At 41.3% G+C, this 24,220-nt stretch overlaps 1 protein-coding gene and 3 non-coding genes across 7 annotated transcripts; all 4 read left to right on the top strand.

The window, feature by feature from the left end:
* The first annotated feature begins 2,766 nt into the window (after positions 1 to 2,766).
* ncl (nucleolin) lies at positions 2,767 to 13,501 on the top strand. Of its 4 annotated transcripts, none has more exons than XM_030049230.1 (16): positions 2,767 to 2,922; positions 4,057 to 4,164; positions 4,262 to 4,394; positions 5,145 to 5,291; positions 5,877 to 6,023; positions 6,266 to 6,421; positions 6,528 to 6,611; positions 6,795 to 6,918; positions 7,783 to 7,919; positions 8,141 to 8,267; positions 8,604 to 8,740; positions 9,994 to 10,129; positions 10,477 to 10,622; positions 11,180 to 11,306; positions 12,161 to 12,438; positions 12,768 to 13,501. In XM_030049230.1, exons 1-16 carry the CDS (start codon positions 2,905 to 2,907, stop codon positions 12,830 to 12,832), a joined length of 2,070 nt encoding a protein of 689 aa, XP_029905090.1. In that variant the 5' UTR covers positions 2,767 to 2,904; the 3' UTR covers positions 12,833 to 13,501. The 4 variants fall into 4 exon arrangements, with proteins under 4 accessions (XP_029905090.1, XP_029905091.1, XP_029905089.1 ...); XM_030049231.1 differs by having other exon boundaries at positions 5,874 to 6,023; positions 10,000 to 10,129; XM_030049229.1 differs by having other exon boundaries at positions 5,874 to 6,023; positions 9,997 to 10,129.
* LOC115358539 (small nucleolar RNA SNORA57) lies at positions 5,620 to 5,757 on the top strand. Its single transcript, XR_003928185.1, has one exon. It is a non-coding gene; the product is annotated as a small nucleolar RNA SNORA57 (small nucleolar RNA).
* On the top strand, positions 6,662 to 6,718 carry LOC115358553 (small nucleolar RNA SNORD82). The gene has a single exon (XR_003928198.1). It is a non-coding gene; the product is annotated as a small nucleolar RNA SNORD82 (small nucleolar RNA).
* On the top strand, positions 11,348 to 11,480 carry LOC115358551 (small nucleolar RNA SNORA75). The gene has a single exon (XR_003928196.1). It is a non-coding gene; the product is annotated as a small nucleolar RNA SNORA75 (small nucleolar RNA).
* Positions 13,502 to 24,220: the final 10,719 nt, after the last annotated feature.

Here is a 24,220-nt window from a genome sequence, read left to right as displayed (position 1 = left end):
TTTTTTGTTGTTGTGATTTTAGCTGGGAACTGTAAACAGAATTGCCCTTTGTGGGATGAATAAAGTTTTCTGACCTGACCAGAGGCCTGTATCACGAAGCGGGATTAAGGCGTTAGCAAGATAACTTCAGGCTCAACTCCGGATTTTCTGTATCACAAAGCTGGTTCACCTCTGATCGGGATAGGAAACCTGTCCTGAACCTGTCCTGAAAGTTAGCCTGCTCCGGGCCAGGCTAGCTTGCACTGCCCCCTGGCCAATCAGCTGTTTGCCAAAACGTGGCCTGCCCAATCATTGTGGATCCCCTTGAACAACGAGTCCAAATAAGGAGAGCATTACGGCGTGAAAGGATTTTCCTGGACCGATCAAATCTGTTAGACTTTGTCTGTATGAGAGAAAGGATATAATACTAATGTGAAGCAACACTTCAGCCTGATGTTTCACAACATTTTAGGGACGTTTAAAATGGCACAATTAATTTTGGGGGGCAAATTATTCCTGGGTGAGAGAATGGGCCTGACTGACAGCTCGCTGATGCAAATGTGAAAAAGGATCATTTGTACCCTTCATTCAAGAGGGCGTGTAGGCCTTTATATTTGCCTTTTGTTCCTGCTTAGTTCTAACGCAGCTCAGTATCTGATTTTATTCAGGTTATCAACCTGATGTACTGACGTGATTGAATTTTGGTGTCCGCTTTATTTTATTATAGCCTGTATAACAGGCAGTTGGTAATACATTGCCAAGCATTCTGCCTTCTCTTGGCCATGATGTTCGATTTAGTGTGTAAATGTTGTTTTTCCTCCTCATGCTTTTCCAGTATAACACGCTGCTCCTCCATCTTCTCTAAAGACAGACCACAAAGGCTAATCTAGTCTAATCTAATGTTATGTGGTCTGAAAATGAAACATTTGAAAAAATATACACCAGGAAACCTAAGTACCCCAAGTTAACACATACAAGGATACAAGGAAGTTTATTGGACATTATACAACAGGTTGTATAATGAAATTAAAGTGTGGTTCCCTCTTGATTGATTAATTGATTGTATAAAAAATAAGATTATTAAACATGGAGGAGTGCAGATGGTGCATTAAGTAGTCTCACAGCCTGAGGGAAGAAGCTGCTCTGTAGTCTGGTGGTACGGCAGCGGATACTTCTGTATCTTTTGCCTGACGGCAGCAGGGTGAACAGGCTGTGGCTGGCGTGGGTGTTGTCTTTTAGGATCCTTTTGGCTCTGCGCAGGCACCTCACCTCCCCGATATCACTGAGGCTTGGTAGATGGGTGCCAATGATGTTTTGGGCAGTTTTAATCACTCGTTGCAGAGTCTTCCTGTCCTGGGCCGTGCACATCCCATGCCAGTTTGTGATGTTTCCAGTCAGGATGCTTTCAATCGCTCCTTTGTAGAAGCTGACAAGAACTTGGTGTGGGAATTTTGCTTTCTTAAGTTTCCTTAAGAAATACAGCCGTTTCTGAGCTTTTTTAACCAGGGCAGAGACATGTGAAGTCCATGACAGGTTCTCTGTTATGTTGATTCCCAGGAACTTGAAACTGCTCACTTGCTCCACCTCAGCTCCATTGATATAGACAGGGTTGTGTGTCTTGCCTCCTTTTTTCTAAACTCAACTATCAGCTCTTTGGTTTTTATGTATTTAATGTCCAAATTAAACTGCCTATGTAATAGTCATGTAAGTACCCTCATTTGTACTACAGTGACAGCATCTATATCACAGATGTCTTGAGAGAAATGTATGTCAGATGTAAAAAAAAAAGAAAAGAAAAAAAATGTTGATTATCACTGACAGACACATGTAATTTTGTCTGAAATCTATTAACATTTCTTCCTCCCTTGAATTTCTTTTCATTTTACCATGACTTTGCATGCACCAATATGAAGAGGAGGAGTTAAGGAGCAACAAGTGTTGTTGCATATGAAGGATTAGACAGGCTAGACATGCATCATGAAAATGAAATACAGTATAACAATATTTTTTAGATAGCATGGTATGTGGTGCCTGTGTTTAAAAGTCCCATTGTTAATATGTCTGCTGACTTTTTAATCTCATTCTAACACTTTATTCCTACAAGGAGTTTCATTTTTATTCTGATATCTATTTAAAACCCTTTTCCAACGATCCTATGAATTTATGATCGGATTATCATTGTGTTTCAGGCGTTTCTTGGTCTCGCTGCATTCTCCCAGCAGATGAGGCTTCTGAAATGCCGACGCGTCAGCTCACAGCGGCAGTCCACGTGCTTCACGGTGAAAGGGGCTGGCTGCCACCACGTGGGTCATGCAAACAGCTGTCGGCCATGGGCCACAAAGAGGCTCATTGCTGACCACATAGCAGCTGTAGACCGATAAGTAACGGTAGCTGCTAAGAATTTTCAGGTCAGTTTTCGAACCAACTGCAAAGGCTTCATAATTACGAAGAGTAAGGTTCGTAATAATTTTAGGCTCATACATTTCAGGTTCTCAAAAGAGTAATAAATTCTCCATAAATCCTGTCATAATTCCAAAGTTCTGTAATAATTATTTTGTAATAATAGTGAATTACATAAATGTATGTGCTGTTTTCAAGAGAAACTAATATGATCGTTTATTTCTCTAATATTTCTCCAGTATTTATTTCTCTGTAACTCGTACAAGAAATACATTGACGCGTGGGATGTGTAGGCGGCGCGCGGCCGCTATGCAAATCCAGCGATGTGTGATTGGAGGAGACGGTCATGTGGGCGGGAGCCCGTGAACGCGCAGAGCAGGAAAGTAACGAGCGCGTTTCCGTCAAATCTGTCTTTCTTTCTCAATGTCCCACAGAGTAGGCTGAGCCACGTGCATGCATCAGTGATCTCCTTACTTCATTTTACACGTCCAGTTTTTGTGTTTCCTCGAAACACGCAACAGAATCATGGTGAAGTTAGCAAAGGTAAGACACAATATGTTTATTTTCATTTTAGTGCGCGTGTTTGTAACGGGAAGCTGTGTTTACGCATGAGGCCTTTACTGAAATGTTAACTTACTGCGTCGCAGCGAGTGACGGAAAAATGGCACCGGAGCAAAATGTCAGTTCCGAGTTTTATGGTCATGTAGATTAATTTCAAAATCATTGCACGAATGTGCTTGGCGAAAAAGCTTGGTGCTATTGCTAAAACGAATGTCACTTCCAATGATAAGTAATCACACTCAACGTTTCTTCTCGACCCAGATTTGATCAGCCATGTTTGTCCCTTGCTGTTGCCAGGCCTGTAAGCTGCTACTAGCCAGCTATTCAAAATGGCATGCATGCGCGTTCCCGACCTACGCACCGAGTTTATGAGCAATAGAACCAGTTGACACACAATTTAGCAATTTTTGGCTTAATGGTGATTTGAAACAAAATATGAAAAAGCCACATTGCAAACATTAGACAATGTGCTAATGTCTAGGTTGCTAGCTAACTAGCTCGCATTAGCATGGTCGCATAGCCCCCTTCTACGGAGAGTAACGGAGCTGCTTTGATATTTCTCATTGACGTTATAACGAAAATTTAAGTTGCCACTCGAGAGTTCGATTGATTTTTGGGACGCTGGTCATTTCTTTTCTAACTGGCACCGTTTTGCTCGCCAGCTTGGCAGCGTGTGGCCGTGAACGTGTGTAGTTTGTAAATATGAGTGGGCTAAGCTAGTCGACATGCTAGCTTCCCGTCCCCCGTAGTTCCACGTGGGTTTTGCGCCTGCTCGGAGTGACACACGAGGTGCGAAGCCAAAACCCAGAAACTAGCTTGCTTCGACTCGATTGAGCCAAAAGCCCGATCCACTCTCTTCTCAAGTCTCCCCATACACCAGGTTAATTATTATTTCTCGGATTATCGAACAAATTAATTGGGAGGGGTGTGTGAAAGCGGTTTAAGAGGTGTTTTTACTGGACCACATGGTGTAAGCCCCATGCTAGCACTCGTCTTCCTTAAGTGTCATGAGTAAAATCTCGTTAACAGTGAATCGCTTCGATATTCAGTGGTAGTCGGCATTCTTGTGAAGACTAGCAAGTCTGGTTATTTATGTCTTTATCCTCGATGTCGCAGACACCAAATAAACAAGCAACTCCGAAGAAGAAGGCCCCTCCACCCCCCAAACAAGTGGAGGACGAATCAAGCGAAGAGGACAGTAGTGATGAAGAGGAGGAAGAAGAGGTATGACGGTCAAGTGTTTTTAGTATTTTTTTATTTATTTATTTTAATGTTGCTGGTTGTAGGCTTATGTTGAAGTTAATCATCTTTTCATTTGCAGACTCCACCGCCAAAAGTGGTTAAGAAAGCCACACCAGCTAAAGCTGCCCCTGCTATAAAAAATGGTAAAGCAGCCAAAAAGGCCGAGAGTGAAGATGATGATGATGACGACGATGATGAGGATGATGATTCTGGTGAGTGAATTTGAACTTGGTGAATGCTGACCATAAGCAGAACAGTGGAGCCCAGTTAGTGTCATATGTGTTGGTTGTTTTGGTTAAAGTATTGCGGTGCTACAGAAATGTCCTGGCCTACAAATTGCATTTCCCAGATGTAAGACATTTTTTGGTACATGTCCCAGCAAAAACCCCACCATTTTAACAACTTTCTGTGAAACTAAAAATTAAACCATGAATCAAATCACATTGGCAATATCTGAATTGTTTGTAGAATTTTAATGGGAGATTTGACAATGTGATGCATTGATGTCCAAAGTGAAATCACCTTACATCCTGCACTAGTGGCTGTAAATTAAAATTTCAACCAATAAAACCTTGACAAATCTTTAAAACATCCCTCTCATCCAAGATTCCTTCAAATAGAGTAGTGTCTCGCCAAATTGATATGCTGTAGGGTTAGTGTTGGGTCTGTCCTGATGGTTTACACTTGTGAATGATCCTTCACAATGTCCCTCCCAAACATCTTGTTTCAACACGAAACACATCAAATCAAGACAGAGTCCATTTCATGGGGCTTTTAAGTGTATAATCGGAGATAGAAGGACATAGGTGACAGGTTGCACAGTATTTACAAGAAATGTGTTGATATGAAATGGGGAATACATTTATCAGCTCTAGATATGATGCAGTGCACCATTGCTGCTTTGTTTTCTTGTGGTCCTGTGATGTTAGTGTGTGACATGGTGTGATGTTTTGAATCCTCAGAGGAGGAGTCTGAGGAGGAAGCCCCCCCACCAAAGAAGACCCCTGCAAAAGCTACACCAGCTAAAGCCGCACCCGCCAAGGCTGCACCTGCAAAGGCTGAGTCTGATGATGATGACGACGATGACGATGATGATGATGATGATGATGGTAGGACCTGCAGTATTGCAAACAGTGTGAAGGACCCCCATAAAATGACAACTGATTTAAGTTGAGTTTGTGAGTGAGCAGTGTCTGTTTTGCCATGTTTTTTTTTTCCTGAACTAGCAGTTTATTTTGTAGTACATGGTACATACATTTTTAAAGATTAATGCCAAACAAGAATTGCTCACTCAAAGTAAATTTAACTTTACATAATCATGATGATGATTTAATCTAATAGAATGCCCTCATTCACATGTTTCTATAAGAGCTGAATGTCATTAGCTCATTTTGGTTTCCTTCTTCCTGGGTGGCTTTGAAGATGCTTTGAGGGTAGCCTCCATTTCTTGGCATACATGTTGTTGCTCAGTACTCATGTGTGTAATGTACGGAGGTAGAGCAAAGCCTGCGCTATGTCTTCGGTACCGGTGTGTGTTATCGTCTGCCGGTCCTATCCTCAATCGCTGGCACACTCCCACCTTTTAGTGACTTTTGGATCCATCCAAAGTGGTCTTTCCTCTGCAGATTTGCAAAATACTACACTAACCCATAGTTATTTTAAATTGACGGGCATTTTCGTGTTGTCTTTAGATGAATCTGAAGAAGAGGCCCCACCACCCAAGAAAGTTGCTAAGCCTGCTGCCAAACCTGCCGCCAAGCCTGCCGCCAAGCCCCCAGTGAAGGCCCAACCTGCTAAAGAAGAGTCGTCTGATGAAGATGATGATGATGAAGACGAAGATGGTAAGTCAGAGCTACTATGGTCAAATGAGTGCAAGCGTCTCGTGCTGTTTGTGTGTGATGTTGAGTCGGCTGCTTTCTTTGGTACCACTGTCGTGAGGCATATGATGACCAAATAGGGACTTAATACTGAGTGTGTGTGATGTCACCTTTTTTATGGATCTGATGCTTCTTCATATATACATATCAAGGCTCAGTGGATTGAATATAATTGGTTCAACTGTTATATGACTTGTGGCTCTCAGACTCTGAGGAGGAGGAGATGGACACCACTCCTGCTCCAGCAGCTGCTAATGCAAAGAAAGCAGGCATGGTCAAAGCCAAGGAAGAGTCAGAGGAGGAGGATGATGATGAAGAGGATGATGAGGATGAGGATGATGACGAGGAAGAAGAGGAGGAGGGTGAGTTTGGGTGATCAGTGTTGAGTAGGATTTTGTTTAATTTTGTAGATTGGATGGGCATCCATGAATTGAATATTAAAAATGAAAATATTACATGGCTCCACAGAAGCACCAGTGACCCCCATGAAAAGGAAGGCGGAGAGTAAAAAGGACACGCCTCCTGCCAAGAAGGCAAAGGCAGAAGGCGAAGGTAGGCCTGGACTCTGTGGCTGCATCATTGAAGTATTAACATCATTTACTATGATGATCAACAAGGGACTTAATACTGATGTGTGATGTCACCTTTTAATGTTCTGAATCTGTCTGGCATCACTTTGCACACACTGTACACATCAAATGAAACTCAGCGTAAACCCAATCTCCCTTCTTCCAGGGTTCTGTCTCTTTGTTGGAAACTTGAATTCCAACAAGGAATTTGATGAAATCAAAGACGGCCTGAGGAAGTTCTTCTCCAAGAAGAGCCTCGAGGTGACAGACGTCAGGCTTGGCGGATCCAAGTGAGTGAATGTTACTCTGAGGTGTGCCCCGGTTCTCCTGGAGGAGAACTGGATGAAAGTTGTAGCCCTCCATTTCTTGGCATACATGCTGTTGCTCAGTATTTGTGTGTAATGTATGGAGATAGAGCAAAGCCTGCATTATGTCAGCAGTATGGGTGTGATATGACAGGACAACAGTTTGTCATATTGATCACTAACAAAAATGTTCAAAACAAGGCAGTCATCTCTGGCATATGTTAACTTTTTAGGAACCCTTATGTTTTATATATTTATTTAACACTGACTGAAATCCTGTCGTCCAACATCAAAATAGGATCCAGATCAGGGCTGGATGGTATCCAAGTTTTGATGCTGTCAGAGCTTCATCAAATTTTACTGCAGCATATGGAATTACATTTTAGAGAATCAAAATAAATGGATAATTAGCATTTCTAAATAGTGAATGTGTGAACTGCTGTATAGTGATTCCCACCACCGGGTGGACCCACATATTGAATGAAAGGTGTTTGTCTGAGAAACATCAAACCGAACAGCAAACATTATGTTACCTTATCTTATTTGATCTCTAACAGAACACAACTGTTGCCATCTGGCAGCATTTTGGCTTTGTACTTGTACAAAGTACTAACTCATTTTTTTCCCCGCTATTTGAGGAGTGGTGACATGACTGTAATGACATGATAGCATTGTTTTTAATTACATGGATATCATATAACCATATCACCTCAGCCCTGATCCCGGATACAGTTTGGCATTTTTAGATGGCTTAGTTTTTAGTGCTCCTGCCTTTTTAAACAAGTCAGTTTTTTTTCCTTCCTTTTTGACTTTTAAATGAATGACCCTCATACTGGCTTGCTCCCACAGGAAATTCGGCTATGTGGACTTTGCATCAGAGGAGGACATGCAGAAGGCTTTGGAGCTCAACGGCAAGAAGTTCATGGGCCAGGAGGTGAAGTTGGACAAGGCTCGAAGCAAAGATGCCTCACAGGAAGGCAAGAAAGGTAAGATGTGTTTACCAGGGTCCCCATGCAAGTCTGGGACAGTACCATTTTAAAAAAATTTGCTGGTTATGCTACAGGCTGTTTTCTGAAGTCCCAAAAGTGCAAATGCTGATATGTCTGCTGCCTTTTTGCATTTGTATACCCACTTTATTTCACAACCATTAAAGAATATTAGCCTATAAGCATTATTTAGTTAGGCTCAAAATATCTTTGGCCAACAGAGCGGGATGCAAGGACACTGTTTGTGAAGAATCTCCCCTTTTCTGCCACCGCTGATGACCTCAAGGAAGTGTTTGAAGACGCAGTCGATGTTAGGGTGCCTCCCGGCCAGAACGGCACAAACAGAGGGTAAGAACTTGCCAGGACTAACCACTGAAATGTTTGGAAGTTTGTTTTATCTTAAGGCATGTATGGAGCTGTATGTCAGTCTTGAAGCAGTTTTGCTACTCATCAGGCTACACAATCAACACCGTTGTGGTACAGGACAGCATGAACACCCACCTCACACTGATTTAGCCCGGTGTATACATCAAGACATCTAGTTGGTATTTTAACTGCATGTAAATATATTTATTAAAATTATAGTCAAATGTAAACTGTAGCTGGTTGGTGATTTCCTTCGTTCATTCCAGACAAATCAGGGGTGTTTGTCAGATGAGGTAACTGCATTCTTCCTTCTAACAGCATTGCCTACATCGAGTTCAAAACTGAGGCTGAAGCTGAGAAGATGCTTGAGCAGGCCCAGGGAACTGACGTACAAGGGAGATCAATCATCATCGACTTTGTCGGAGAAAAGAGCCAGAAAGGGGGCAAAATGTCAGGTAAATTCCTCAAGGTTTTTTGTAAAACTAGAAGACTTCAGTTGAGCACTCAGCTCTGCCATGTATAGAAGGGGAGGCACTGGAATGTGAGTCTGTCCAATTAGCTCTAAACCTCCATAACACGTTCAAAATTGTCACAAGAGCCTTGGTTTCTATTTAGGGATACAAAAAGTACAGTTAAGTGATATTGTACCTCAAATTGATACTGGGTTTCTGCAGGTCTGTAAAGTGTGTAAATATTGACACGACATTTAAAGACTTTTACAAATATATCTTATATGTTGTTGAATTGCCTTGAACTTGAATTCACGAGGTCTTAATTTCAAACATTTTTGTTTAATTTCATTAGGTCATCCCTTTTTGGTGAGACAGGTTAATCTGCATCAGAGTCAGTATTTCTCAAACAGTTCTCAATCTACTGAACCTAAACCTGCCTTCACACTGACTTGCTGCACTCAGCCAGTTGGGAAAACGGGTTTCTCTCACACTGTTGTGAAGAAAAAAGCAAGAAAATCTTTGTACTTCCAAATTCTGTAGAAAAAAGTAATGGGTGGATTTATTATTGTACCAACTACTAAATACTACTTATAAAACACTTAATAATAATTAAGTCATCTAAGTTATCACCTGACATATTCCTATTTAAGTACTGACCACTCCAGTTTTAGGTAGGTTATTTTTAACTTTTAAACTTAACTGGAATTCTTATTTGAAAGAGTATTATTTATCCAGAAGTCTTGAGTTTAAGACTAGTTGTAAAAGGTCGTAAAGCATTCAGCTTGTCTGATAAGTGCAGAGACACAATTACATTACATTTACAAATGTCCTCTTTAAAACTTATCTATTACAATTTTGAAAGTAAATAGAATGGTTTGGAAAATTCACTGCAGCCGTTTGGACAGGGAAGAGCATAAAAACACAGGTGTTACTGACGACAAAGATTCTGTTCCATTTAGTGTTGCAGAGTCTCTCCAGTGATCCAGCAGGGCCCTGGCTCTGTTAGACCTGAATGGAGCAGAGCCTTAATGTTATGAATATCACCTGTGTTTACCCTGCTATTTCATGTTAAATGGCTGCCTTGAAAAAGGCTATTACAGGGATGTCTGTGACCAGATATGATGCAAACTTTACTTCCTGAATCTTTGTGAAGATCTCAAAGATAGTCAAGTACTGATCTGGCCCATGACTTGGAGAAAGTTTTGAGAATGTTGCGCCTCGTCCATCACTCTCACCTGTCTTTTCTCCTCTTCCTGCAGCAGCAGCAGGAGCAGCCAGTAAAACTTTGGTTGTGAACAACCTCGCCTTCAGTGCAACAGAGGAAGCTCTGCAGGCCACGTTTGAGAAAGCTGTTTCTATCCGGATCCCACAGAACAACGGCAGACCCAAAGGGTGAGTGGGTGGGTTGGTTGTGAGTGAGACCAGAAAATTCAAAAGCACCTTCCTATCCAGTGTAACCTTTTCACTTGGCAGTTTTGTGCTCACGATTAATCTGGGATGCAAATATTTCAGGTTTGTGTAATTTATGAACTCCTGTGTAGGTGTAATAGAGTTTTCCTGGCATTAACATGTGTCCTCGGCTTTTTCTCAGCCTCATTTGGGATTTGTTTACTATTCTAAAACCTCTTTGACTGGTTAAAGTAACTTTGAGGTCCACCTGTCATGGAGGTTAGCAGACAAATAAGTCAACTGTACAAATGTATAACTTGTCCTTCTGTCTGTATTTTCCCTTTGTATAGTTTTGCTTTTGTAGAGTTCGAGAGCACAGATGATGCCAAGGATGCCCTGGAAAACCTCAACAACACAGAAATTGAAGGACGGTCAGTCAGACTGGAATTCAGCCAGAGCGGCGGTGGCAGAGGAGACAGAGGCAGAGGAAACTCAGGTTGGTCTGTGTGTCTTGAATACAGAGGGGGAGTGGGGGATATCTGCAAGAGCACATGTGAACACCCTGGCCTGGAGCACTCACACAGCTTAATGTTCTGAGACTTAAAAATCTAAAAGGTGTTTACACGGCTCAAATTGTCTGAAGCGCTGGTTTCCAGTCATGTTGTCATGACCCAAGATTCTGCAGCAGGTTTCCACTCCAAACACTAAATTTGATTCAGTTGATTAACACACAAGATGAGGAATCTGTGAAATCTTCACCGTAATGATCGATTGAAAGGAAAATGTGCAGGCTCAAGGGGTAATCAAATGTGCTAACCCTTTTCATGATGATTATGAAGATGGGTGGGAGTTGATGTGTTGTGTGGACTGAAAACCATTGTTATGATGCCCCATTTTCCACTAAGGCCAGATATGATGAAGACATCACTTCCTGAGTTTATGTGAAGATGTTAAAGATAGTCAAGTCCTGATCTGGCCTTTACATGCCTGTGGAGCTCACAGGAATACCATCTAGACTGTTTGACTAGATAGCGTTTGTCTTCTTGTCCCCAGGTCCTACAAAAACCCTCTTTGTCAAAGGTCTCTCTGAAGACACAACAGACCAGAGCCTGAAAGAGGCATTTGAGGGAGCTGTGGCGGCCAGGATAGTCACAGACAGAGACAACGGTACATCTAAAGGGTAAGTCTGAAGGCTTTAAACTGTTTTGCCCCACCTGCCTGTTCTTCTCATGAGCTCCTCTCTGTCCATCAGTGACGGTGTACGGATTCGCACGAGAAGTAGAGCAAACATCACAAGAATCAGTCAGCTACCTCAGCCTCACTGGGAGCTGCTTCTATCTGATGTGGAACAGACACAATCAGCTGGATTCTAAATATGAATTGGATTGCATCCTCAGATTGTTGTACTGGTCACACTACGCAACTTTCTATCTTGTAATCTGGTGTCTTAGATGTAATGTGCAAACCACAAAAACTGAGGGGCAACACAGGATGACACATTAGACATTATTCTTTTACCTGAGGAAGCCATTACTGAAACTGTTTGTCACAAAACAAAGTGACGTGGGTATTGATTCAAGACAATGCATGAGAAAGGGTTTTTCTGATCTGGGACTTTGGTTGGAAATCTCCTAAATCTGTAACATGAAAAAAAAAATATGGCTATAGTAGTGTAGTTTGAGCTCTGCTCAAGATGCAAAGCCTGAGTCTCTAATTTCTGGTTTGTCTGTTTTTTAATGTTACATTTTCACTTATTGGACCAGGCTGTAGAAAAGTTGTCTACAGACAGTTACCCATTGGTTGAGCATAGTTTGTATTCAGTAAGTTTTTAGGGCCCAACCATCAGTACAGAGCAGATAAGCAGTTTATTTTATAGGAAAATGAAATTAATTTCGGTGTTGCACTCAGATTTTTTTTTTCTTTTCCCCAGTTTAAATGCTTAAATGTTCCCACCCTTTACTTTTTTCATGGTATTGTTGAACTATTTTGCTTAGTTGAATAACATGGTTCCATTCTTCCTTGGCTTTCCTACAGCTTTGGCTTTGTGGACTTTGACAATGAGCAGGACTGCAAGGCAGCTAAAGAAGCAATGGAGGATGGAGAGATTGATGGCAACAGGGTGACTCTGGACTACGCCAAGCCCAAGGGTGAAGGTGGCGGCTTCCGCGGGGGTCGTGGAGGTGGAGGTCGTGGAGGCGGCTGGGGAGGTCGCGGCGGTTTTGGCGGTTTTGGTGGTTTTGGCGGACGTGGCGGCGGAGGCAGAGGTGGAGGAAGAGGAGGGCACCGTGGAGGTGGACGGGGCGGATTTGGAGGTACATGGAGTTAACATTTCTTACAAGCTTGGTGGCAAAATTACTGCTAGTACTTAGTGGCTGTCAAAAATGACAAATAGCAGAATATTGAGGCGTACTGGCCACTGAGCAGTAGTGAAGGTGGTTTCCTTGTAGGGATAGATTTTTTTGTTTTGTTTTGTTTTTTCCTCTGAAGCCATGTGTACCATGAAGCCAGAAGGGTGTTAATGTACAGTTTTCTCACAGCATTAAAATTTGCTTTAATTTCATAATGCTTTTGCCCAAATTGCCACTTGGTGGATGAAAATCCTCATTTAAGATCTAAGATGTGATGTTTGTTCTTGTTGTAGGTGGAAGAGGTGGCGGTGGATTTGGAGCCAAACCCCAGGGCAAGAAAATCAAGTTTGATGACTAAACCCTTCGTCTTTTACTCTTGAATGGACTCTGGTTTCATCACTTTTCAGAGCCTTTGGACATTCCAGAAAGCGTCACTGATATATATATATGAATGAGATGGGCATTTTAGCCCCTCTGTAGACCCCTAAAACCTCGCCCCTCGCCCTTCTTCACCAATGGTCCTCTTCACCCTTTCAGTGCAAGGGCTGCTTGTGAGTTCTGAATGTCTTGACTGCAAACATGCACCCTCCATCAATACAAGTTGAGTTTTTTTTTTGTTTGTTTTGTTTTTTCCTGAAGGAGTAAAATGGAGTATGATGGGTAAAGTTTGCTGTGAAAACTATGCCCATTGTTTCAGATACATGTATATTAAAACAATTTGTATGATTTCATTTTACCTTTTTGTAAAAAAGTTTGTTTTTAGTTTGTCATTTAGTTTGCTTTAGATGCAAAAGTTTTACTGTAAAGTGCAAGGCGTATTGATGGATAGAGGATTGAGTTGGGGTAAAAGTTAGCTGTCCTGTTGTGTTTAAGTGGGGCCCAGTCAATGTCTGAAGTCAGAGGAATAAAGGCCTCAAATATGGAGATATGTAACATAAAATATTTGTAGTGCATTGACCAATTTTCCCATCTGAGAATCTAAAGGTTTTCATGTGATTGAATAAAACCTTGTAGGTGGTGATTTTTACATGTTGGCTCTTACTGTGCCCCCAGCAGTCTTCAGCACCCAATCAAGTCTGTCAGCAGTCAGATTTCACAGATTTTTGTGGCCGTCATCAGTGAACACAGCTGCATTTATATTACGTTTCCATTGTGAAATTAAGTATTCTGGACTGTAGAAAATTAACTGGTGAAAACAAGTGCAAGCTAGGGCTAGGCAATTATGTCTGTCGTGATTATAAAACTAGATTTCTTCAGGGATTTTGGACATCTTTATCGTTATATGACATGAGTGTTCTGGTTTTGAAGGCTGCATTGTCTAGCCACATTACTATTATCTGTCTCTCAAAATATTTTATGAAAGCACCTATAGTCCTTACAACACTGTCACTACTGAAAATCAAAGTATTTGGTCATAGTTAACTGGATGTTTTTTGCCCCTGTTGCCCAGCCTAAACAAAGTACAACAGCCAGGCCTGTGCTTGCTGAATCCTAACAATGAATGTTGCCACTAGAAGGCTTCACTACAAGCAACATGCTGTGTCCAAACATTCAAAATTGGTGTGAGTACGGATAATTGGTAATGTTTCTTAATCGGAGACCTAAAGATCTTATATTTTCTCACACAATTTGGTAAATGGGTGTGTTGTAAATTGCTTAATGAAGATATACCACAGTATACAAGACAGATAGATAGATAGATATACTTTATTGATCCCAACCAGGGAAATTCTGGAAAAAATGTTGTTTTTTTTTTTTTTTGTTTTTTAGATAGTTGATAGATAGTTTAGACAACAGTTGGTTCCAGAGGATGTTCGGTATTACATGAGTGCTCATACAGTAGTCTACAGCAGAACAGCTGAGAGAGAGATGGGGTGCATGAGAGAGCCCACTGTGGGAGACTTTTGGGGCATTAGTAGGGATCCAGAACTTTGCAAAGTGTGACAACAAGGGAGACATAAGGTAAATCAGAGTGAGTCCTCGTATCTTTTGGAACTACAACAAGTGCAGAAAACCTTTGTATCCACCAGGTGGCAGTGTACAACAGGTAGTCAGGCATATGGGCAAAGGAATGATCCTCCATATGATTTGGTGGTTCAAGTGAGTTATTGTATATGTGGTCCCGACTGCTGTGTAGATTTATTTTTTTAGCAGCACCAACACTGGGACTACAGGAGGTTACCGTGACTAATCACAAAGCACACTGCACAGGTAAAGCTACAGTATGATGTGCAACTTGACCAACTTGACCACACTAGGAAAAAACATCCTGCTGATTCTTGCTCAGCCTTAGTTTCCCCTTATGCTAGCAGCTCACATTCATCGATGCCTAAACTGATCAGTTCAATCCAAGATTGAACTGAACCTCCCAGACTCAGATCTTCCTGCCAATATATTTTGGCTGCTTTATACTAAAGATTGAGATCCTTACCCCTGAACTAAAATTGTTCTCCCTGCTTTCCTCACTCGTAAAGCTTCAGGTGAGAGAACTTGAATGGAGAAACATCTTTGCCTTTCAAATGAACATCTTTTCCTGAAGAAATCAGTTGTATTTCAGAAGTCCAATATCATTTTTCCTCCCTTTCATCCAGACATCGTTTGCCATTAATTCAGTTATGATATGAAAATGAACTTTAAGGGACTTAATACTTTGTTCACGGCAGTTTTGATTATATGTTGTGAAAACTTAAGTACCCCTGTATGATTTGCAAAATAGCTTGTTTCAAGCAGTGTGCGAGCTATGCAGTGGCTTTTGGGGAGGGATGGTCACCTGTAATATTTCTGTAGTATTCCTATAGTAACTCAAGTGCATCTCAGGGGAGAAAGTGCTGAGTTTAGGCTTATGTGGGTCTAAGCAGTTCATTTCTAATTGCAGAAGGCCCACATACACAACAGTGGTTATTACAGTGAGTGCAAAAAGGAAATGTGTCAAATCATGTCTTTAGGGGAGATAAACTCCCTGGCTCACCTGTACCTCACACCCTGGTTGCAATGTAACATGGGTAAATTGTAATAAACGGGCTCCTTTAAGTTGTGTGGTGCCACGTGTTTCCCACCGGCTCCGAGGTTCTGGGCAGGTCTCCGAGGTCGATGACACTAGCGGACAGGGGACAGTAATGTGTTGTCATCTCCCGGCCCTGCTACCTGAACAGGGAGCTTTGTTCCTGAAGGTGCCTGGGCAGGAGGCACTGATGACGGCCCGCTGAATACCCCCATTTAGGGATTTGTTGCCCCCTGCCTTGTTCTGAACAGCAACAGAGGTTATGCGAGCCTCTCTGCCTGGCATTGTGTCAGAATGATCCCAGCCTCTCTGACCTCACCTGCTAGAACTGTTTCCACCTCTGCTACATTTCATATCACACAATATCCATTCTGTCATCCCCACCCCCGTGTTTTTACTTTATGTTCATTAGCCGACACCTGGTACCCAGTGGGACGTGCAAAGAGTTCGACTTTACAATAAACTTCAGTTCCCAGTTTACCATTTGTACACACAACAAAGACTAAAGAGTTAAAGTTACAGCCCAGATGGCTTTGTTCCTGTTCTTGTAGAAGGACCTTTTAAGGAGACAAGTGATAGGAAAATAATTTAATTTTTTTTTTTTTTTTTTTTTTTTTTTTTTGTGCTTCACAGAGAGCGTAATGATTGAGCATGATTCACTGAAGAGACAGTGTTCAGATTTAATTTTGCAGTTTTGTTTCTGATATGGGGAACCCCTTTGAAACCCAACCCAACTCATTTGTGTCAACAACACTGAGGGGAAAATATATTACAAGAAACAAAACATATTCTAAACAATTTGTCAGTGGTACGCTGTGAGGAGGAGACTGACACTCTCTTTGACTCATGTGTTTGGAGACTGGCTCCTCTAAATGACAGTCCACTGCTCCGGCTCCTCCTCACAATGGCTCTTTGTGGAGGACACGGTGTCCCATAGCACAGAGGTGCTATGAAGCCGCATGGCCCCGACCTTTCCAGCATGACACACACACTCAGCCACTGCTCCGCTCATATCTGCTGACTGGGCAGATGACAACCTGCCACCCGCATCATTACAGCCCCCCGACTCAAACTGCCATACCCAATGGGATCCTATAATATGCCTGATATTGTTCCTTATGTAAGTTTGAGAAGGTATGGAAACAGCATCTGCTCTGGACCAGGCGGGTGGGGCCAAGTTTGGACTAAAATTGGTCATTAATGTTTGGGTTCTTGTTTGATCACATGGGTATTATTTTAGTAAAACTCTAGTGTAAAATAAATTTAAAAAATTATGGATCTACTGTCTGTTCTGGGCAACTTTTTGTATAGCACTGCAGTTTACGTGATGCTGCTGAAGGCAACACGTGGGCTATTTCAGGTGGTAAATGTAACCTAGCAATTGAGGACAAGCAAAGTCTGGCTTGGGTCTGGGTTGCACAAATGTATGTGGCCCAATCCGCACTCTAATCTGTTCATTTCCAAGCAGTGCTGGGAGTAATTAGTTTACTTTTACTCAGATTAGTGTCATTAGATTACTTTTCCCAGTACCAAGTTAATGTAGGGGATTACTGTGACGGCGTATTTGAACCACTGTAGGGGGAAAAAATTACAGAGCCAGGGGAGTTAAAAACACTCAGTATTTCCAAGATTAAAGTGGTTGATTTATGACGGAAAAAAACTTGGATATTCTCTGAGATTAAAGTGATAACTTTACAAGACAAACGCTCACAAATTTATGAGACAAACAGAATACTCTGGTCAAGGAAGCACACGGCCTGATGTTGCTGCTGTTTGCTGTGTGTCAGGTCTGCAGCTGATGACCTCATCACATTTGACTCTGCAGGGGGATTTTGTCACAAGGAAATCCTGGTGATTTGAGCCCAGAATCATAATTTTATCATCAGCATCCAGACTTTGAAGACATGTTACCATGACCTGAGCCTAATCTGAAGAAAACAACACACTGATTTTCAAGTTTTTTTTGTCATAAATTTGTGCTTCATTTCTCATAAATTTACCACTTTACTCTCAGAGAATTTCTGAGTTTTTTTCCCGTAAATATGTGACTTTACAATCTCAAAATTTTCAGTATTTTTCTCAGAAATGTGTTTTTTTTCATAAAATTACCACTTTAATCTCAGAGAATATTTATGAATATTTATATAGTTATTCATATTAAATGGCCACAATGGCCCTAATATGCCATTGCAGATTCCGTTTAAATTTTCATGAAACACCTTACGAATTCTGCTCTAATAAAATCCTCATCACTTCCGTTAATTTGTGAAAGGTCCCTGAGCTGAGGAGTAGGTCTGACCCCTCTCTGCTGCTGTAGGATCAGGTTTTTATGTCTTATTAATTATGAGCTAATGAGAAAATCTGATCCTAGATCAGTGCTCATATGATTTGGTGTCCAGTCTTGCAGTCTCCTGATCTGGGCTAATCCGGGTTTTAGAAAGTAATGCAAAAGTTATGTGATTAGAATCTAGTTATTTTTTAGAGCAAGAAATTAGTAAAGTAATGTGATTACAATTTATAGAAAGTAATGATTGATTGATTACTTGTCTTGAGTAGCTTAGCCAGCACTGTTTCCAGGTGTTGGTAAAGGCTGAAGTTTACTGCAAAAAAGGGCCAATATGATATCAAATATTGCTGAATTCTGATGCACAAAAGTACATGTTTCTTTTTGTTGCAGTCATAGTTCATACAGGTCAGTTTTGTAACTGTAAAGTGTCATGAGATGACTTCTGTTGTGATTTGACGCTATATAAATAAAGATTGATTGATTGATTGATTGATTGATTGATTGATTGATGGTTTACCAGCTGCAGTTACAAGCATCATAAAACCCAAGGACCATCAGCTGGACTGACTAGTTTCACTTCCTGTCAAGTGATGAATCATAACTGCGTAAAAGATAATCTGCAACTGTCAGTGTCTGGACTGGGTGCATCTTAGAGTTTGTATTAATGCTTTGAAACCCAAAAGCCCATGGGTTGAGTTTTAATTTTAACCCTTGGGTTCCCACAAATATATCTGATACAAATTTTGGGGGGAATATTTTGGCAGTTTCATGGTATTGTTCTTGTAATTTAATTTTAATATATTTTCTTGTAATCTTTAACTACTTTTTTGCTTATTTTTCAGCAATTTTTTACTCACACTTACTCAAATTTTGTGTGTGTGTGTGTTTGTGTGTGTGGTAATTTTCTACTTATTTTCCTGTAATACTTTTTAGTAAGGTCTTGTAAATTTGCAGAGTTGGCCCTTTCCTTACTCATCTGCCTCCTGGAATTATATGCTCATACCTGCTTTTTCTCCATTTCTGACTCAGTGTGAGTCTTTGTTGTTATTTACATTTGCATTTAAGATTGCATCATTTAAGGAACATTGCATGGTTCTGCACGGGTCAGAGCTGTACAGTGCCAGGACAATAAATGGAAAGAACAAAAACCTGTGGACAAAAAGCTGTAAGAACATCTTTGCAGGGAACATTTTTCTCAAACCACTTTTGTCCTTTTACACTAACGAAATATCAAATGACTAACATCATCTTAAGCCGATTACATAACAGTAATGCTGCATTGTAAAGCCCGTACACCTCCAACCAATATCCAGTTTCTCTGTTAATATGTAAAGCTTTTGAAACCCGAGCAAATTCCCTTGATTTCTTTGAAAAATATGGGGGGAAAGGCAGTTAGCAAAAAAAAAAAAAAAAAAAAAAAAAAGGCATGCATACATGTATACATATTTGTTACATATTTGAGCAAATCAGCCATAAATGACCTGAAACTTTGCAACAAATTTGTAAAATGCTGACACCCATGGGCTCCTGGGTGTCAAAGATGATGTGTAAAAAAGTGACGTATCAGGTAGAAAACCAAAGAAAATACAGAACAATTTCTTTTTTTCGTTTACCTGAGACACAGTCTGAACCAGCTGACTCCAGCTTCACTGGTGTGGAGTACTGAAGAATCATTAAGCCCTTCACTGCCGCTGTCACACCATTAAGCAAACAGTGCAAAGGCCTCCATTGTCATAAAGCAGACTGCGCCCAGACGCTCATGTTTGAACTGAAATCTGACCCTAAACTGTATGAAAAGCTCTCTTCTGGCAATAGCCCACATAGACATTCATTTTTTTTTTTAAACAATTGTGTTCTATTGTTGAGGGATGTAAATGGCTTCTTTGGAAAAGAGGAGTGTTATTTCAGCATCTAACCTGAATAAACATTGTTGTCCAGCTTCATCAAACCATGTGAAACCTTTGCTCTCCCCCACATTTACAGTCCAAACGTCCTACAAGTGTCTCTGTATCTGCTGTGCCAGTATGTATGTCTCACTGCTTGAGAGAATGCACTTCGACCAGGAGCTCTATGGGCTCTATATGCTATGCAGATGTCATGTACACCTCATAACCCACTGCCAAGGAAACAACATGATAGCAGTGCCTCTCACAGCACTAAGGCACTGGGTCTAAAATGGGGTACCCCTAGGGGTACGTTGGAGTACTGCAGGGGGTACATCGGATTTAAAAAAAAAAAAAAAAAAAAAATGTTAATTTAAGAAATTGTCAGTCATGCAAAAATCCTAAAATAATTAGCCTATGTTATGATAAGTTTAATAAAAAAAAATGTACATGTAATTTTGATAAAACACATTTTACATTCTGTTTTTCCCCTGGGTTTCCTGAAGGTGTCAAATGCGTGTCAAGCTCGAGGAGAACAAACATCCCTGTTCTGTCCTTGAGTGAGGATGCTTGTTCTGAATGACCGGGAGATATGACAAAAAAAAAAAAAAAAAAAAAGAAAGAAAAAAAATCCAGATTATGGATTAGTGGTAGAAACACAGCAGTGATACAGCTAAAACAAAACAAAAAAAAAAAAAAAAAAAGAGGAAGAAGAAAAGAAGAAGCATAATCAGAAACGTACCACCTTGTTGTTTCACACACTGACACACAGATTTTTTCCTCTTTTTTTTTTTTTTTTGCTCAGGAGAGACTTGGCTGAAAAAAAATATTTCAACGGGGAATAAAGTTTGAGAACCATTACGCTAAGTCATTTCATGCCATGCCTATATGCAAATATTTTACATGACTTTCTCACAGTTTTTGTATTTGTCATACATCAAGACATTTTTTTTTTTTTTTTTTTTTTTTGATGAGTTGTTTGATTTGGATTTGTTTAAAGTGAGTGGTGGATTCTGAAGAAGCCTTTAAGGCTTCCTTCTTCTGTGATGTAATTATTCTCTTTTCTATTGATATACTTATTTAATTTAATTTACCAATGTGTTAATCCTATCCTGTTCTTCACTGTTGCCTAATATTATTATCATTACCTTTATTTACACAGGGAGGGTTGTTGAGCGCAAGTTCTCTTTTACCAGGATGCTCTGATCTCAGTGCATATAAAAGCTCACTTTAACCCTGTTCTCCCTGTTCCTGCAGACCCTCCAGCCCCTGACTTTACACCCTGCCTCATGTCTTCCCTCCCCATCACCTCTCCCGCCTGCTCAGCTCCTAATCTTCATCTCCCGCTCACCCTGCCCTCCTCCGGCCCCGGCTCCCATCATCACGGGACCCTCTCCAGCCTGGCTCAACCCCTCAGCCTCAATCCAGCTTCAGCCACTCATCCTCCAGACCAGCTCCACAATACATTATCCTTTCACCACATTCTCCACCTCCTTTCTTTGTGTCCTGCACTCAGGGTCCTAGTCTTAAGGCCGATTTATGGTTCTGCGTATGTGTAGCTTATGGAGGGTTTGGGTAGAAAATGTGTCACTTGCGGGCCCTCTGCGACCGCCGCAGAGACGTGCCACACACCTCCCAAAAATTGAAACTACGCAGACCCTACACAGACAAACAAGAGCTATGATTGGTATTGGTGAGAGGTAATGCGTTCCACAGAGTGGGAGCTGCAACCGCCAAGGCTCGATCTCCTCTAGTTTTTAAGAAGGATCGAGGAACATCCAAGACCATCTGATTCGCCGACCTAAGGACTCTGGAGGGCTGATGCAGTTTAATAAGGTCAGACAGGTTTTCCGGGGCCAGCCCATTCAGAGACTTAAAAACAAATCGTAAAATCAATCCTGTACCTAACTGTTTATTTCATTATTACTGTGTTTTATGTCTATATGTATGTTTATGCTTAATTTCCTTTGTGAACACCTTTGTGACATCTCTGCTTTGTATTGGTGCTATGTTATTTACTTACTTTTTTTTTTTTTTTTACTTATGCATGAGGGTAAATTAATGGGAAACAAAGGAACTATAAAACAACTTTAATACACAGGGTTTAGTGGGTCCATACAGGTACAATATGTTATGCATGGTAACAGTGCTGATTCTTTTAACCATAGGCTAATGTAAAACCACGGTTAAGAATAGAACTAAAACCAGACAGACACAAAAAGAAAATCTAGACGAGTGCACTAGAGGAGATCCAGTAGAGTGCAGATTTCCACCAAGCATATCTCCCCTATCACCATAACAGAATCAAGAAACCAAAACATGGATTACAAATTTAGGAATGTATCAGGATATCGTTTCTAAACAGTCCATCCCTCTCCTCATCCCGCATTTCTTCACCGACATGCAGAGCTGTAAATTTTGGGAACCGTCGGATGATACTCACTAATCAACTCACTGTTTCCCTCATCAGCTGAAAATTGGCCAGATGGCACACGAGTTGAATCCAAGTCATTTTATTCCTTTCGAAAAATACTCAAACAAGAAAGTAGACACACAAGCCACTCAGTTGCAGCATAGCGGTAATTCATTATGTCACGCAAATGAAGGAGATGCTCCATGATGCCTGACCTGACGTAAGGCTAGTCTACAGGCTGTGGGATGACAAATGCTCATTTTAATTTTAACCCAGGGAGCAACATTCCTGTGCTATTGATGGTGCTCCAGTGGCCTTTGAAGTAAATAGAGGGCTAGTGCGAAAGCTGACGGCCCCTCCACTCTGCTCACTGACCGTGCTCACATCAAAAGCTTCCCCAGTTAGAGTGAGCAAACACACGGCTCCGGGGCTGCAGCCAGCTCACAATCCCGGGGCAGCATGTAGTGATGACCAGCCCACCTACATCCATTCAGTTATCATCACTAAGGTGGGAAGTGGTTTGTCACTTCCATTGGCCACTCGGCAGATGTTTTTGAGCCCTTTGTCAGATCTATCCAATTCAGACAAGTAGCATGGAGTGCACACCTAGCCCACTTCCCCAGATCTGCCATTTCCATGTCGCACAGCTGACCAAATCAAACTTTGGTCACTTCAGATTTTCATGTTTCATGACTTAGGGAATATTTTGCGCCTTTTTGTGACAGGTTGTGCCGACAACCACATTCACTTTTGACCAGTCATTGTGAAAAGTTAATCTGCTTTTTCTTGGCCCACGACTAACCTGTCCACAGTTTTATCCTGCTAGATATCCTGCTAACAAACAGACAAACAAACAGACGGGATGGGGCAAAAACATCACCGAGGAGCTAAAAACACTACATGATCGGTAAAAGTTTTAGATTGACTTGCTACCATCACCCTCGCTCTCTCTCACTGTCTTTCTTTCTGTCTATCTTTATTGTCCCTACTGGGAAATTGATTTGCAGCCAGGAAGTCCAATACACATAAAAAAAACATCCAATACAAATAAATATACACAACAATCAACCACTGTTAAGAACAACAGCACGTAGTGGGCAGAGTAATTATAAGAGTACGTTCAGACACAAGGTTCAATCAAAACGTGAAGTGAGATAGCAGCAGACAGTACAGACAGCAACTACAGACAGCAGTCAATACTACACCCCGCTATTTAACATCATTTAACATTATAATAGCAGCAGGAACAAATGAAACCCTGTATCTATTTGTCCTGATAGGAGGCACCCTTAACCTCCGACCTGAAGGGAACAGTTCAAACTCGGTCTGAAGGGGCTGATCTAAGCACTCCTGGATGGAAGTGGCCTTTTTAGTCACCTGCGTTTTATAAAGGTCTATAAGATGGGCTTGCCTCCTCCCAGAAATCCTACTGGCCACATTAATAAGGCTACCAAGCCTATTTTTGTTGGCTACAGTCAAGTTCCCAAACCAGGCAATGGTACAAAATGTTAAAACAGATTCAATAAAACTTCTGTAGAAGTTTTCTGTGGGTTTGAAGTTCCTCTGCATGTTGCCTGTCTGTAGAGCTCTGAGGAAGTAACTGACTCACAGCTTTTACAGTTTAATTGCTTTCTGTCTGTACACCCACCATCAAACAAATAGGGAATTTATGACTTCCCACAACACCACCTTGTGCAAAGTGCAAAGTTTACAACGGGCAGCTTTGAAGGGATAGTTTACCCAGTTTGAAAAATGTGATATTATTTCACTCTCCCCCCAGCTGTTCTGTAGAACAGTGTTTGTGCTATCTTCCTCTCATTGTTACTGAGTGCTGGATACTGGCTGGATGCTCTAAATACTAACTGTTAGCCTCCTGCCATTGAGCTGGACTTCCCCTCATGCTAGATTTCTGCTGAGGTTCTCAGTCCTCCAGGTCCTAGAGTTAAGTCGAGGTCAGTGGCGGGTCGCAGGTATGTGATGTGTGTGAGGAATGATCCAGGTTGTTGGCTTGTTACTGCTGCTCCCTGTTGTGGTTCCCTCTACCTGTGTGATGGCTGCCTCACTGAACTGCTGCAGCTCACGCGTGTGGTGTCCACGCACCACATGTGCATTGCTACCGACAGCCCCGTCTCTTTATTTTGAATGCAAAAAGAGGCCCCATT

This window comes from Myripristis murdjan, chromosome 4, assembly GCF_902150065.1.
Source record: "Myripristis murdjan chromosome 4, fMyrMur1.1, whole genome shotgun sequence".
NCBI lineage: Eukaryota > Metazoa > Chordata > Actinopteri > Holocentriformes > Holocentridae > Myripristis > Myripristis murdjan.
Note: the sequence above shows the minus strand (reverse complement) of the source record. Positions and strands in the feature narration are given on the sequence as shown.